The sequence below is a fragment of the Sciurus vulgaris genome (assembly GCF_902686455.1).
Source record: "Sciurus vulgaris genome assembly, chromosome: 6".
In the NCBI taxonomy this organism is placed as follows: Eukaryota; Metazoa; Chordata; class Mammalia; order Rodentia; family Sciuridae; genus Sciurus; species Sciurus vulgaris.
Genome location: NC_136466.1, coordinates 49429072 through 49445530, shown reverse-complemented (window position 1 = coordinate 49445530; position 16459 = coordinate 49429072). Strand labels below are relative to the sequence as shown.

The following is a 16459-nucleotide window of genomic DNA, read 5'->3' as shown; positions in this document are numbered from 1 at the left end:
AATGTTTATAGCAACTTTATTTCATAATTGACAAAAACCAGAGGCAACCAAGATGTACCTCAATAGGTGAATGAATAAACAAATTATGGTAACATTCATACCATAAAATATTAATGATATGGGCTACAGATATGAACAGATGCTTCACAGAAGATCTACAAGCAATCAACAAACAAATGAAAAAATGTTCACCATCTTCAGTAATAAGAGAAATGCAAATCAAAACTACACTAAGATTCCATCTCACCCCAATTAGAATGGCGATTATCAAGAACACAAGCAACAATAGGTGTTGGCAAGGATATGGGGAAAAAGGTACACTCATACATTGCTGGTGGGGTTGCAAATTAGTGCAGCCACTCTGGAAAGCAGTGTGGAGATTCCTCAGAAAGCTTGGAATGGAACCACCATTTGACCCAGCTATCCCACTCCTTGGCCTATACCCAAAGGACTTAAAATCAGCATACTACACAGATGCAGCCACATCAATGTTCACAGCTGCTCAATTCACAATAGCCAGATTGTGGAACCAACCTAGATGTCCTTCAGTTGATGAATGGATAAAGAAACTGTGGTATATATATACAATGGAATATTACTCAGCCATAAAGAATGATAAAATTATGGCATTTGCAGGCAAATGGATGAAATTGGAGGATATCATGCTAAGTGAGATAAGCCAATCTCAGAAAACCAAAGGACGAATGATCTCACTGAAAAGCAGATGATGACACATAATGGGGGTGGGAGGAGGCAAGAATGGAGGAAGGAGGGACTGTATAGAGGGAAAAGAGGGGTGGAAGGGGTGGGGGGAGGAAAAATAACAATGAATCAAACACCATTGCCCTATGTAAATGTATGATCACACAAATGGTACGCCTTTACTCCATGTACAGAGAAACAACATGTATCCCATTTGTTTACAATAAAAGTAAATTTTAAAAAATATATATTAATGATAAAAATGATAAAAGGAATGAGTTTTAATCTTCCCCAGGCATTCAAAAAGAAAAGGGGAGGAATTAATAAGTGAAACACAAGGGATTTTTTTGGGTAGTCAAACTATTCTATATTGGTGGACCACACAACATTACAGAATATACAGTTATACAACATAAAAGGGACCCCATTACAAACTATAAACTTTAGTTAATAATAATGAATCAATACTGGTTCACTGACTTCAACACACATATACCACACTGAAACAAGATACTAAACACGGTGGGAAACTGGATACAAGGGGAAGTATATGAGAATTCTCTGTACTACCTGTCCGATATTCTGTAAAGCAAAAACTGCTCTAAAAAATAAAGTATTAGCCTGGTACAATGGTGCTCACCTGTAATCAATCACAGCAACTCAGGAGGCTAAGGTAGGAGGAACACAAATTTGAGGCCAGACTTAACAACTTGGCAAGCCCTTGTCACAAAAAATAAAAAAGACTAGAGATACAGCTCAGTGATAAAGTCACCTAAGTTCAATCCCCAGTAGTGGGGGAGGTGAAGTAACATAATTTTCTATAATCATTATAAAAGAGTAAGAATTTATTATCCCATTACAAATGGATTCACATCTATCTATGCAGAGAAAAAGGATGAAAGTTTACTTCAGTATATTAAAATTATAGGTCATTTTTAGTATTTTCCTTTGAGTTTTTTTAAATTTTCCACACTGAAAAACAGTTACACAAAATGCTTTTGAAACTGGAAAGAAAATAATTTTATTAAGTACTGTTTTTTCCCATACATATACATTTGTAACAGCAATAAAACTGTAAACTTACCTTCAGGCAGAACAGTCTGAGTCATCCTTGATCCAGCATTAGGGGCAATAGTATTACAGTGAATGTTGTTTTTTCTGCCTTCAATTGCAAGAGTATTTGCAAGGCCCAGAATACCCAACTTTGCAGCACTATAATTTGCCTGGCCAAAGTTGCCATATATTCCTGAAGCTGATGAAGTCATAATGATCCTAAAAACAAAAATCAGTTTCTCAATAGTCTCTTTTCTATGTATTGATAAATTTACAACTCTAACCCTATTCTGGCACTACTGCAACTGTCAAAAGCAACTCTTGGATCATTAGCTTCTCACAGTCATGATTCGTATCTAAAAAAAAAATATTGATACAAAAGTAATCTCTCAAAATTCAACTATAAGATTTAACTATTTTAGAAGAATCCCTGGTCAGAGCCAAATGAAATTAAGAGTAATAATGTATATTAGTTATTTATTAAAAACAATAATAAAGATTTATAACATAAACTAGCAACATATAAGTTAAAATTTTAGCAAGAAATATTATATCAAGCAGTTCTAATTCTTCCATTCTTGACACATTGCCCCTCTTCTCTTCCAGATAATATTAAATGCCTCAATATATGATGCCCTCTTGTAATCTGACTCAACCTCATTCTAATTAGACCAAATAAAATAAATCATATCATTTATTTTCAGAAAATGCCAAGGATCAGGGTAAACCAGAAATCTTCAGTTAAGAACAGGCATCACAAATAATTTGCTTCTAGAAGGTATGTCGCAACCTTTAACCAGGATGTTAACAGGGATGACCCTGACACTAGAGTACAACAGCATACACTGAGTAAGTGCACGTCCACCACCACATTCTTGAGTTACACATATAGGACTAAATGAGAAAAGCCCTACAGTTCCTAAACAGTTTATGAAGACTAAGTTGGGTCTGATCAATATCAGTTAGCAGGAAATAGCCACTCATCTTTCCCCAGTTGGTCACTGGACACACAAAAAGACATTTGATTTAGAAAATAATGTACAACTAAATTCTCAATGTTTGCACTTCTTTCTAAAATGCCAAATAAGAGGAAAATTATTAACAATAAAAAGTAGGAGATGAGAAATACAAAGCTATTCAGCTCAATTAATCTATGACTATAAAAACACTAATTTAATGAGAATGTGCCAACACTACATTTTAAAAGCCTACACATATTTGAAGATACTTTCCTCAACATTAGGCAATCATTTTATAACACTTTGTATAATCTTTCTTTGTACACAAACATCTTCAACCTCCTTAATAACTGTATGAAATACTACCTTCCATAATTCTGTTTCTTCATATGATCCCATGCTGCCCGGGTTACTTGGAATGAGCCCCGCAAATGAACTCTCTGGATTATATCTAAAACAAGAAATTATTTCTATGTAATTTGTCAAAAATTAGATACATCTCAAAATCAACATAAGCAATAGTTACTTAATCAAAGATGTTCATTTTATACCTAAGCATTCATAATCAGCTATCATCACACCCCTCTCTGGTAAACCTGTTTTTGCTTCTGGTTCAATTATGCCACCAATCAATAGTTCAAACCCACTCTTACACCCATTCTCCCTATAATTTATAGTTATTTCAATCCCTATACATATCTAAAGGCAATGTCATCTTTATTAAGGTCTATTTTACAAAAAATTTGCTAATATAACCAAGAATTTTACACACATAATTAGCACTTAACATCAACATTAAAGTATACTTATAAAGCACACGGATACCATTAATAGTTACAAAATACTCATGTACCTCTACTTTTTACCAAAATTTAATAATGAGTTAGAGAGGGGAAGAAAGAGATTGAGAGATAGAGATAGAAAGGACAGAAAACCCACCTGTTTGCAGAGATTTCAATCTAATCAACAGAATGCTTAGGAAATATTACTGATCAACTCTAGATTTAATGTATTCTTTAAACTATCAAATATTTTTAACCATTCTTATTTTTGTTTAAATTTGTGACTTCAACAAATGTTTTCACGTATATATTCAAAGAAAGTAAGAGTGAAAAGAACTAAAAGAAACACCTCAGGAATGGTGAGTGTAGGACAGAATCAGAGAAGGAAACATTTCATCGGATAAAGCTCTTAAGAAAATTACTAATATAAGCCTCCTTTGCCAGTAAACCTTAGCTTCTTTCTTACCCCAGTTGTTTAAGGAAAGACAAAACTAAAAGCTCTTCTTCTCTTAATTCTAAGTCAGAAGAATTTTTTTTCTTTCTTTCTTTCTTTTTTTCTTCCTAATGGTGCTAGGGATCAACCAGGGTCTCTATATGCTAGGCAAGTAAATGCTCTACCACTAAGTTACATTCCTAGCCCAGGTTTTGCTTCTTCCAAAAGATATAAACAACAATTGTTGTGATATAAACAACAATAAATTAATTCAACTCAGTTGCCAAGCCTGTCACTATTTCAGCCACCACTGTTTTTGTTTTAGTCTGAACCATAGCTATCCTGCACTTCACTTAATTGTCTGATGGCCAATGACAGTAAAGACAAAGAAAAGTAAAATAGTCATAACTGTGATTTGTTCATTATCTAAACTCAATCTTTACAACGTGGCGAAGGAAAATGAAAATCTTTTCTATTTATTAGAAACTTCAAATTTACATCCAGGTTTTGATCTTTTTGTCCCAACCTGTTCACAGATCTCCATCATTTTAATTTTTAGTACCCCAGACTCTCTTCCATATCCTGCTGTGCTCTTGAAAAAAATCACAGCTAGATAAAAATGACAAAGGCTATCAGAAAGAGTTAACACTGCTATAAAGTGCTAACCACCTCTTTGGGAGAAACATATGCAACAAAGAGAAAAGAAATTCTTCAGATAGCTTCTGTCAAATTATTTAACATATTTTAAAATTTATCAAATGTTAAAAAAAATGCCATTTCCAACTACTCATCTATTTCTGTGTAGTTTATTCATCATTTATATGAGCAGGAGAAAAGTAGATAGAAGCAGTGTTTTCCTTTGATATATAAATGTATCAAACATTAAAAAGGCAAAATGGATAGGTATATTCTACAGAAACATATTTAAAACAACTTACCCCAGTCTTCATCACTTATTCTACTAAAGGAACGGTCCCTCAGAATTCTAGAATATTGATATTATATAAGGTAAGAAAGGGTAGAGAAGTATACACTTATAAAAACAACTGCATGTACTTTACTAAAAATGAAAAAAGAAATACTCACCCAGCATTGTTGACCACAACATCTGCAGTAAATATAAAAAGATCCAAATCACAATAAAGCAAGCATTATTCATTTGTTTTAGCTTATAACTCATATTTCCTTCAAAACTACATGGAAAAGTAAATATATTAGACAAAGAATACTATCAAAACAAAAATTTATGCCTACAGAAAAAAAGTGATTCACAAAAGCACAAGTATCACATTATATCAGTGCCTTCCTTTCAAACTTATATATTTAAATTTTCTCACCTCCATCTTCTACAAAAATTCTATCAGCTTATAAAATAATAAGTTTATAGAAATAAGCTATTGCACAACTCTTAGATTCTAAGAATTCAGAACCATAGCCATCCTGCACTTAATTTCAAAATCACTTGAAATTTTAAGTTTAAAAGACTTTTGGGGCTGGGGTGGTAGCTCAGTGGTAGAGCGCTTGCCTAGTACATGTGTGAGGCACTGGGCTCAATTCTCAGCACCACATAAAAATTAATTAATTAATTAATTAAAGGTATTTAAAAAGAAAAAAGACTTTTCACTGCCACTGAGAAGTCCAAAGCTCAAAAAGAAAACCACAGAAGTTAGAAGCTGATGTCCTATTTTGATACACATTTGTATTCTCACTATACAAAGAAAACAATTATTTTTAACTATTCAACCACCACCTTGTGGCTGTTTTTCCTGTATGATTTCAGCTTCACAACTCTGTGGTCTCTATCAGAGGTATTTGAAAATAGTTCTTGAGTTCAACCTAATATAATTAGAAAATAAATATGCTAAATCTAACGAAAAGCGAGGGCATACATTCAATTTATAAAAAAGTAGTATCTTTCAGATTATAAACATATTGGGCTACCTGCAGTAATTTTTCCCTATGTTATTTCTTTAAACTTTTAGTAAAAATGTGTAGAACTAAACCAGAAAAAATTATCTAGAGAAATATGGACTAAACACTATATTTGAAATGTTTCTTTAAAATGAAGGTTTTCTTTTTTTAATTTTATACAATCATCTTAATTAATTTCCAAGATCTCAGGTCAATTTTACCCAAATCATTATAATTCTTCAAAAGAATCTTCAGGGTCCTTTATTGGCAGAATACTAACTTATTTTTCTTATAAGCATAGTTAAGGCTTAATTGAATTATTACAAAGAGAGCACTTAGCAAATACAAATTTTTCTAAGCACTTGAAATGCAAAAAAACAAACAATTAAGTTCAACACATATATTCATAAAATTGTCACCTTAAGTCCTTTATGAAGGTGGGTTAAATAAAATAATTAGCTTAGAAAACCAATTTAAAAATATTTTCAAGAAAGAGATTTGTTTCATAGAAAATTCAAAAATATTTTATTAGGAAGGTAGAAAAAAATACAAAGAAACATCACCTATTCTTCCAAAAGCATCCAGTGCAGTCTTCACAACCTTTTCTCCTGCTTCCACAGAATCTGAGGGAAAGAGAATTGGTACAAAACTTCAGCAATCTCCCTCAGAATGACTGATACCATTCACCCAACAGAATTCATTTCCAAGAAAAATACATTTATACTGCAAGCATATAGTATATGGAAACACAGATGGTCTAAAGTTATCAAAGATATTTGGCCCCTAAACAATTATATAACCTACGAGAAAAGAAGTGATGAGGAAGATTATTAAGAAATATTTGACAAATACTATCTAAAGCAGCACTTCTCAGTACAACTTTCTGTGAGGATGGCAATGTCCTATTTCCACAATGCCCACATACAGAAGCCACTAAACATGTGGCTACCAAGTGTTCAAAATGTGGTTAGTGTGACAAATTTAATATTTAATTTTACTTAATTTATATTTAATTTTAAACAACTACAGTAGCACTTCCCCTCAAGGATGCAAATGAATATTTGGAGGAAAGGGGTACCTGTTTAATTTGAAAAATCATGTTTAATGTTATATGGAAATCAAATCTATTATTTTTGCAATACTAAATACAAAAAGCAAAGTTCAACAAAATCTATGGCTTTGTTATTTTCCACTAATCAACCAACGGGAAGGGCTCAAATGCCCACAGTTGTGATGATCAGACTATATTCACCTAAGAGATAGCACAGGAAAATGCTGCAGACACAGGCAGTCTTGTGTGCAGAGTACAGATGTAAGACTGACAGCATGTCCATATTCAGACTAATTGGGTCATCGGCAGCCTCCCTGACACTCATTTGCACAACCTTTCTAATGGCTGTGCCAGCTTCTAGTTCCCTCTATTAAAGCCCTACATACCTGGAAAACTTTAAGGGGCTTCTGTTTTCCTGACTGAACCCTAACTGATACAGATGGCATATCAAAATTGGTAAAGTGGGGAGTCTGGAATTTTCAGACTTATAGAATGGGTTTTTTAAAATACAGAGTTTTAAAACTGAAAACACTGTTGCTAGATCTCCAACGTGGAAAGAAGATAGTAAAATGTCTTATTCTCTCAAATGTTCAAACCATATCCTATTTCCTCTCTCCTAAAATTTCAAAATGAAGTCTTTGTAATTTTATTGCAGGCCGAGGAAAACAATCTAGTTTCCAGGACAGTCAGTAACCATTAGTTTTTAAAAGTAAACCTATAATCTCAGCAACTTGGGATCACAAGCTTGAGGCCAGTCTCAGCAATTTAGTGAGGCCCTAGAAAACTTAGGGAGACTCTGTTTCAACATAAAAAAAGATTTGGGGATGAGGCTCTATGTTTAAGCACCCCTGGGTTCAATCCCTGGTACCAAAACAAAAAAGAAAACAAAAGAAAAAAGAAAGAAAGAAAATGCAGGTACTGCTACTTAACTTTAGAAAACTCGTTTCTGGTAATTGAAGTCATCAACAAAATGGAAGCCTAGTTGGATTAGATGGTATTTTTGGTTTCTTTTTTCTTTTCTTTCCTTTTTTTTTTTTTTTTTAATTGTTTGCTTTACTTGTTTTCAATCTGATATAGCTGGCAAAAGTCTTCCCAAAATGTGGTAACACAACCAAAGTTAGTAAATATATCTGAGCTGGCAGACAACATTATGTAAATACTGTACACTTAAACGTGCACACATTTTTCGTGGGTTTTTTTTTTTTTTTTTTTTGGTACTGGGGATTGAACTCAAGGGCACTCAAACACCGAGCCATATCCCCAGTCCTTTTTTGTACTTTACTTAGAGACAGGGTCTGACTGAGTTGCTTAGGGCCTCACTAAATTGCTGAGGCTGGCTTTGAACTCAGGATCCTCCTGCCTGAGTCTCCCAAGCTACAGGGATTACAGGTATGTACCACCGCACCCAAGTCTAGTATTAGTCTTAACTCTGAAAAAAAAAATTATTCAGATTGTTCTGAATCTTAAAAATCATGGAACTGCTGATTATAAGTTTTTGAGGAAGTAGTTTTCCAATTTGTGTAACTCTATGTAGAAGCTATTGGTCTACAATCTTTTTTATTTGCCTATAAATTAGCATGGTTCCAAATTTTAAAACCTAAAGTCAAAAAAAAAAATGCAAAAGTGTTGAGCTGGGGTTGTAGCTCAGTGATAGAGTTCGATCCTTGGCAGCATATAAAAATAAATAAATAAAGGTATTAAAAAGAAAAAAAAAGTATGAAAGTGTTTAAATGTAATTATGCAAACATTTTAATGCTATTTTAAAGTCCTTTTAAATATTTTAAAGAAATTTTAGTTACATTATTTCATCTGCTCAATGCTTTTATGATTAATTAATAATTTATGGTTCCCTTAAGCAGTATGAAATGTCCTTCTTTATCCCTTCTGACTAACTTTGGCTTGAAGTCCACTTTGATTAATTAATCAAAATTCTTAACATTAAAAAAAAAGTGGGCTGGGATTATGGTTCAGTGGTAGAGTGCTTGCCTAAAGTGTGAGGCACTGGGTTCAATCCTCAGCATCAAATAAATAAATTAATTAATTAAATAAAATTATTATGTCCACCTACAACTAAACAAAAAATATTTTTTTTAAAAGTAACTCTATCACAGAGGTCAGTAGTGCATGCCCCAGCTACTCCAGAGGTTGAAGCAAGAGTATATTCAGCAAGGAGGTCTTTAGCAAGACCATTTCTCAAAATTAAAGAAAAGGTCTGGGGATATAGCTCAGTGGTAGACAGATTACCTAGCATGCCTGAGGCACTGGGTTCAATCCCCAATATTAGGATGAACACACCAAATGTAAAGGTTGCATTTACTGTTCCATTCACCCCCTGCCCATGACTTTAACATCTAATTGGATTCTTACAGTTTTACAAAGGTAAGAAAGTTACATATAGCATTGATAACTTGTGCAGAAATAGAATATGTAAGCTAGTACAGAAAGGGGTGTTATTTCACTTCTTATACTATATTTTCAAGAATCTTTTAAAAGATTTTTAAAAAGACTCTAAGATCATTATTTCTTCCTTCTTTTTTTTTTCCTCCTTGCTGTACTGGGGATCAAATTCAGGGCATTATGCATACACTAGACAAGTGGTCTATCACTGAGCTACATGTCAGCTCTTTCTATTTCATTTTAAGGCAAGGTCTCACTCAATTGACCAGACTGGCCTTGAACTTTCAATCTTCTTGCCTCAGTCTCCTGAGTAGCTGGGATTATAGGCATGTACCATGATGCCCAGTTAAAACAGATTTTTTAAGAACAAACTGTATCTATAATAATTTATTAATTAAATATCATGTGCTCTTTAATAAAATGAATAAACAGAAAAATGGTTATAATCATATGAAATAATCTGTATCAAAAGTTTTCTAAATTCTCACATATTATATATTATGTAGTCAAAGATCTTTGACAGACTTAAGACAAAATCTAACTTCATAATTACACTGGAATACTGAGATATATTCTCGAAGATTATTAATGTCAGCAATTGCATCACCTGAAGAAAAACCAAAGAAATAATACAGTTCTCTTAAACACGTACCATAGTTGGCCACAGCTTTTCCACCATTCCTTCTTATTTCTTCGACAACCTTGTCAGCAGCTAAGGAGCCTTTACCAACTCCCTTAAAGTCTCCTCCTAAATCATTCACTGCAGTGCAAAAACAAATAATGATTAATTTCTAGACCTTCAAAATGTAAGTTAGAAATGAAATTCTAATTACTAGGCTATTTCCTCAATCATGTGCCCAGTTCCTTCCTATCCTATCCCCATCTTGCTAAAAACACGATGAGCATTTTCAAGACATGCCTTTTTGTTTTAAAACACAGAAACAAAGAAGCAGCAAAAATACTTAAAAACACAGATTTATTTCATGAAATTTTTAACTGCTTTTCCTTTTGAAAAAGAAATGGTTCAACTCTTTAATAAAAAGAAAAAAAGTAACAATCACTTCAAGATTAAATATACTAAAGACAATAGAGTAGTTCCTAGAAAAAAAAATGGAAATCACAAAGAAAGAATAGTCATTACTAGGGAGAGAAAACAGTGGAAAAGGGTGGAAGAGGGTAGTGGGATATGATCAGCACATGCTATATGAATGTATGAAAATATCACAATGAATCCTACTAATACTATATGATTAATATGTGCTAATAATTTTTTTTTAAATTAAAACTACCAATGATACAGCAAATCCACTTGAGGTTATGCAGAAGAAAGGAAATCAGAAAAAGAAAGCGAAGGGAAAGTCTCTTCAAACACCGAACAGATATTAGCACTCCATGTTCAATAAAGCATTGTTAACAATAACTAGGTGAAGAAACAACCTAACTGTTCAAGGATGGATGAATGAATAAAAGGGAAGAACCACAAACACATTATGCTAAGAGAACAGAACAGTTAGAAAAGGACAAATACTGAATGATTCCACTTATATGAAACATCTTAGAGTCAAACTCATGGAATCAGAGAATAGAATAGTGGTTTCCAGGAAGTGGGGAGAGGGTGGAAATAGGAAGTAGTTGCTAACTAATGGGCATAAAGTTTCAATTATACAAGATGAGTAAGTTGTAGAGATCTGCTATACAACATAGTGCTTGTAACAATACCACTTTGCAAACATAAACATCACTTAAGAGGGTAGATTCCATATTAAGTGTTCTTACTACAACAAAATAAAGAGATTAAACACAAACGTGAAACATCTTCATATCAAGAAAACCTCTATTTACAGGAATATGATTTTTTTTTAAAAAAGCATGGTTTTAGAGAACACTTGTAAATTTTCATAAAACACACTATCAGTTCTAGAATGAAAGAAAGACAAACTGTTGCCAAGCTTGGTGGCACATGTCTATAATCCCAGTAACACACGCAGGAAGATGGGGCAAGATGATTGCAAGTTTGAACCAGCTTGAACAACTAGGATGACCCTATGTCCAAATAAAAAATAAAAAAGGATGGGGATGTCAGTGGTAAAACATCTGTCCAGCATATGTGAGACCCTGGTTTCAACCTCCTGTACAAAAAAAAAAGTTAACAGGTCAAAAATTACATACAGAATGTTTTCAGTCATTAATTTATATCATGACTCCATCTTTGTATGTTTAACAACTGACCACATCACATGACATCTTCCTATATTCAATAATATGGTTATTAACAACAATTGTACATTTACTATTTTCGAAAAAAAAAAAATTCTAGAGACAAATATGTAAGAAAGATGCTTGCCCATAAAGAGTCTCTAATTTACTGACATCTAAGTATATGACCACAAGAGTTACACACAGATTGTACAGTAATATATTATGAAGTATGTATGAAGGTCAACATAACTAAGTAATAGGGCCAACATAACTAAATAGGGATAAATAATAAAGTAAAACTATACAATAATTCAAGGCAAAATTTACAAAGTAAAACAAAAACTAATGCAAATCATATAGATCAATGCCAAATAACTTGGAAAAAAGCAGAATTCAAGAAAAATGCTTGAAAGAATCTGCAATTTTTTTTTGGTAGGGTTAGTCCACAGATTTTGAGAAATACAACCATAAAAAATAACCAAGGAATAAATGATGTGGTGGTAGATATTAAAATTTAAAATCTTTCAGTACAGATTGTAACAATTGAAAAAAAGCAATTCTTCTCTATAGAAAAATGTACTTTTTTAAAAATTGAAGCAAGGGTTCAAAATGGGATTGGGTGGTTAAGAAGGAAAAGGAATGATAGAAAGTCAATGCCAGGGCACTCTTAAAATCAGTTAGGGCAAATGTATTTTCTTTTTTTGTTTGTTTTTGTTTTAATGAAATTCATTTTTCAAAAGGTAGACTGGGGTATATTTTTTCCTAAAAATATAATAGGATATATATAATTACTGGTCTTACTAAAACTAAAATATAAAAAATTTTAAAATGTTCTGCAGATAAAAAATAATAAAGAGGCTTAACTTATCCCTCAAGAGCCAAAAAAGTGATGATTCTTCAAAGACTATGACTATTAATTATTAATTTTCATGCAATTATTCAAATGACAAGAAATAATCAGTTAAAAAATATCCAGACATTATGACATGTAGCTAACAATTTTTTATTACTCTTCTTAAATAAGCACAAGAAATTTCAAAACCAACTGGCAAATACACTGATAAATTTGTTCACCTGTGTGATGAAACACTACCCCCAAGTGGAAATTTTACAAAGTGCAACCAGTTAAGCACAACCTGGATAATTTATTGAGAAAATAACATGTATTTTAAAAGTATCAGAATAGACTTATTCAAAACAAATCTCTACATTAGAGAGCACTAAATTAGCAGTAACCCATTACATCGCCCCACCATCACCAGAGCTAAATCACAAGGATTAAAAACTAGAAAAGCACTGGTTAATATTGAAAGGCTTGGATAACAATGTTAAAAAGATTTTTTACATGTACAAAGAGAAATATACTATGTGACACTTATCACTTCAATATACGATTAAAATTCTAGTAGTAGCAGTTGTAGTGCTAATGGTGCTAGTAGTACTAGTAATATCAATATATTAATATGTATACTTTCAATTTTCAATGAACCACTGTATATACTGAAACATTTAATCTCCATACTATTTTTAAGAGACTGGTAGAAACAACTGCTTCTACTTTCACAGATGAAACAGCAATTTGGAAAAGGTCCTTACCCAAGACTCCCAGACTATACAAAATAGCAAAACGAACCTAAAGCCTAGTCTGGACCTAAACCAACTATAATGTCACTCTGCTCCAACACTGTAAAGCACATTTAGTTTATCCCAAAAATAACAATCATTTCCACTAAGGAAAGAAAAAAAACTGCATTTGTTTGGGAAGGGAATAGAGAAAAAGATAAAGCAACTTCTCCACTCAAACACTTGTAAAATAGGTAGGAAACATGTTAAGATGCTAAGAGAAGAATCTTTTCAACTGAAACCATCATCCTATACTAGTCAAATTCTCCATACAAAATTCAGTTCATGACCTAGAGATTTTTTTTTAAACAAAATATTTCCCTTTTGAGGGTCTGGTAGGGGGGACTAGAGACTGAATGTGGGGGCACTTAACTACTGAGCCACATTCCAGCCGTTTTATTTTTTGAGACAGGGTCTTGCTAAGTTGCTTAGGGCCTTGCTAGATTGGTGAGGCTTGCCTCAAACTTGCTGTCCTCCAGCCTCAGTCTCCCCAGTTGCTGGGATTACATTCGTGCACCACCATGCCCAGTCCTATTTCTGTCATTTTAAATAAATCAGTGATTTGAATGGTTTACAAAACACTCCCGTGAGTTTGCCATAAAAATCCATCCTCAAAGTTTTATTAAATAAGAGCTATAATGGAAATTAAGAGATCCAGAGAATTCTAAAATACACTTAAATCCTATAAAAAGCATACTGTAAGTAGGTAAATGGATACCTAAAAATCAAACACCAAGTTACTGAGAATGAAAGGAGAGTCACGTGTTTGAGAAGTACCTGTTTCCTCACAAAACAGGCTACAATATTGTCTGTTGCAATTCTTTTCAGTCTGACAATTAAATGATTATAAATTGTAGCTCGTTATTTTATTCTTTTATTCATTTTTATTGTAAACAAATGGGATACATCTTGATTCTGTTTGTACATGAAGTAGAGGCATACCATTTGTGTAATCATACATTTACCTAGGGTAACAGTTTTTAATTCATCCTGTTATTTTTTTTCTTCCCCCCAAACCCTCCCGTCCCTCTTATCCCTCTATACAGTCCCCTCCTTCCTCCATTCCTGCCCCCTGCCACCCCCTATTATGTGTCATAATCCACTTATCAGCAAGCTCATTCATCCTTTGTTTTTTTGAGATTGGCTTATCTCACTTAGCATGATTATCTCCAATTTCATCCATTTGCCTGCAAATGCCATAATTTTATTATTTTTATGGCTGAGTAATATTCCATTGTGTATAATTGCCACAGTCTCTTTATCCACTCATCAATTGAAGAGCGCCTATGTTAGTTTCACAATCCGGCTATTGTGAATGGAATAGCTATGAACTGTATCTCTGTAGTATGCTGATTTTAAGTCCTTTGGGTATAGGCCGAAGAGTGGGATAGCTGGGTCAAATGGTGGATCCACTCCAAGTTTTCTAAGGAATCTCCACACTGCTTTCCAGAGTGGCTGCACTAATTTGCAGCCCCACCAGCAATGTATGAGTGTACCTTTCTCCCCACATCCTCTCCAACACCTACTGTTGCTTGTATTCTTCATATTCGCCATTCTAATTGGGGTGAAATGGAATCTTAGGGTAGTTTTGATTTCCATTTCTCTTGTTACTAGAGATGTTGAACATTTTTTCATATATCTGTTGATTGCTTGTAGATCTTTTGGAAGTGTCTGTTCATTTCCTTAGCCCATTTGTTGATTGGGTTATTTGTATTTGTATTCTTTTTTTATTATTATTGTACACAACTGGGATAAATGTTGTTTCTCTGTACATGGAGTAAAGGCATACCATTTGTGTAATCATAAATTTACATACGGTAATGTTGGTTGATTCATTGTTATTTTTTCTCTTCCCCCCAAACCCTCCTGTCCCTCTTATCCCTCTATACAGTCCCCTCCTTCTTCCATTCCTGCCCCCTCCCAACCCCCATTATGTGTCATCATCCGCTTATCAGTGAGATCATTCGTCCTTCTTTTTTTGAGATAGGGTTATCTCATTTAGCATGATATTCTCCAATTTCATCCATTTGCCTGCAAATGCCATAATTTTATCATTTTTTATGGCAGAGTAATATTCCATTGTATATATATGCCACAGTTTCTTTTTTTTTTTAACTTTTTCTTTTTATTGTAAACAAATGAGATACATGTTGTTTCTTTGTTTGTACATGGTGTAAAGGCATACCATTTGTGTAATCATAAATTTACATACAGTAATGTTGTTTGATTCATTCTGTTATTTTTTCCCTTCCCCCCACCCCTTCCACCCCTATTTACCCTCTATACAGTACTTTCTTCCTCCATACTTGGCCCCCTCCCTAACCCTAACTCTAACCCTAACATTAACCCTTCCCTCCCCCGCTGTATGTGTCATCCTCCACTTATTAGCGATATCATTCGTCCTTTGGCTTTTTGAGATTGGCTTATCTCACTTAGCATGATATTCTCCAATTTCATCCATTTGCCTGCAAATGCCATAATTTTGTCATTCTTTATGGCTGAGTAATATTCCATTGTGTATATATACCACAGTTTCTTTATCCACTCATCAATTGAAGGGCATCTAGGTTGGTTCCATAGTCTGGCTATTGTGAATTGAGCAGCTATGAACATTGATGTGGCTGTATCTCTGTAGTATGCTGATTTTAAGTCCTTTGGGTATAGGCCAAGGAGTGGGATAGCTGGGTCAAATGATGGTTCCATTCCAAGCTTTCTGAGGAATCTCCATACTGCTTTCCAGAGTGGCTGCACTAATTTGCAAACCCACAAGAAATGTATGAGTGTACCTTTTCCCCACATCCTTGGTAACAACTATTGTTGCTTGTGTTCTTGATAATCGCCATTCTAATTGGGGTGAGATGGAATCTTAGGGTGGTTTTGATTTGCATTTCTCTTATTACTAGAGATGTTGAACATTTTTTCATATATCTGTTGATTGCTTGTACATCTTCTTCTCTGAAGTGTCTGTTCATTTCCTTAGCCCATTTGTTGATTGGATTATTTGTATTCTTGATGTAAAGTTTTTTGAGTTCTTTATATATTCTGAAAATTTAGTGCTCTATCTGAAGAATGAGTGGCAAAGACTTTCTCCCAATCTGAAGGCTCCCTCTTCACATTAATGATAGTTTCCTTTGCTGAGAGGAAGCTTTTTAGTTTGAATCTATCCCAGTTATTGATTCTTGCTTTTATTTCTTGTGCTATGGAGTCCTGTTAAGGAAGTCTGATCCTAAGCTGACATGTTAAAGATCTGGACCTACTTTTTCTTCTATAAGATGAAGGGTCTCTGGTCTGACTCTGAGGTCCTTGATCCATTTTGAGTTGAGTTTTGTGCAGGGTGAGAGATAGGGGT

The 16459-nt window shown here is 33.6% G+C and overlaps 1 protein-coding gene across 1 annotated transcript in view; it reads right to left on the bottom strand.

The window, feature by feature from the left end:
- Nucleotides 1-16459, bottom strand: part of HSD17B4 (hydroxysteroid 17-beta dehydrogenase 4) — a 134572-nt gene that overhangs the window by 93875 nt on the left and 24238 nt on the right. The window contains exons 3-8 of the mRNA XM_079145668.1: nt 9941-10048; nt 6404-6463; nt 5016-5037; nt 4868-4914; nt 3081-3165; nt 1787-1974 (exon numbers count right to left, since the gene is read on the bottom strand). Coding sequence (XP_079001794.1) covers nt 1787-1974; nt 3081-3165; nt 4868-4914; nt 5016-5037; nt 6404-6463; nt 9941-10048 — 510 coding nt within the window. The remainder of the gene's footprint in view (nt 1-1786; nt 1975-3080; nt 3166-4867; nt 4915-5015; nt 5038-6403; nt 6464-9940; nt 10049-16459) is intronic.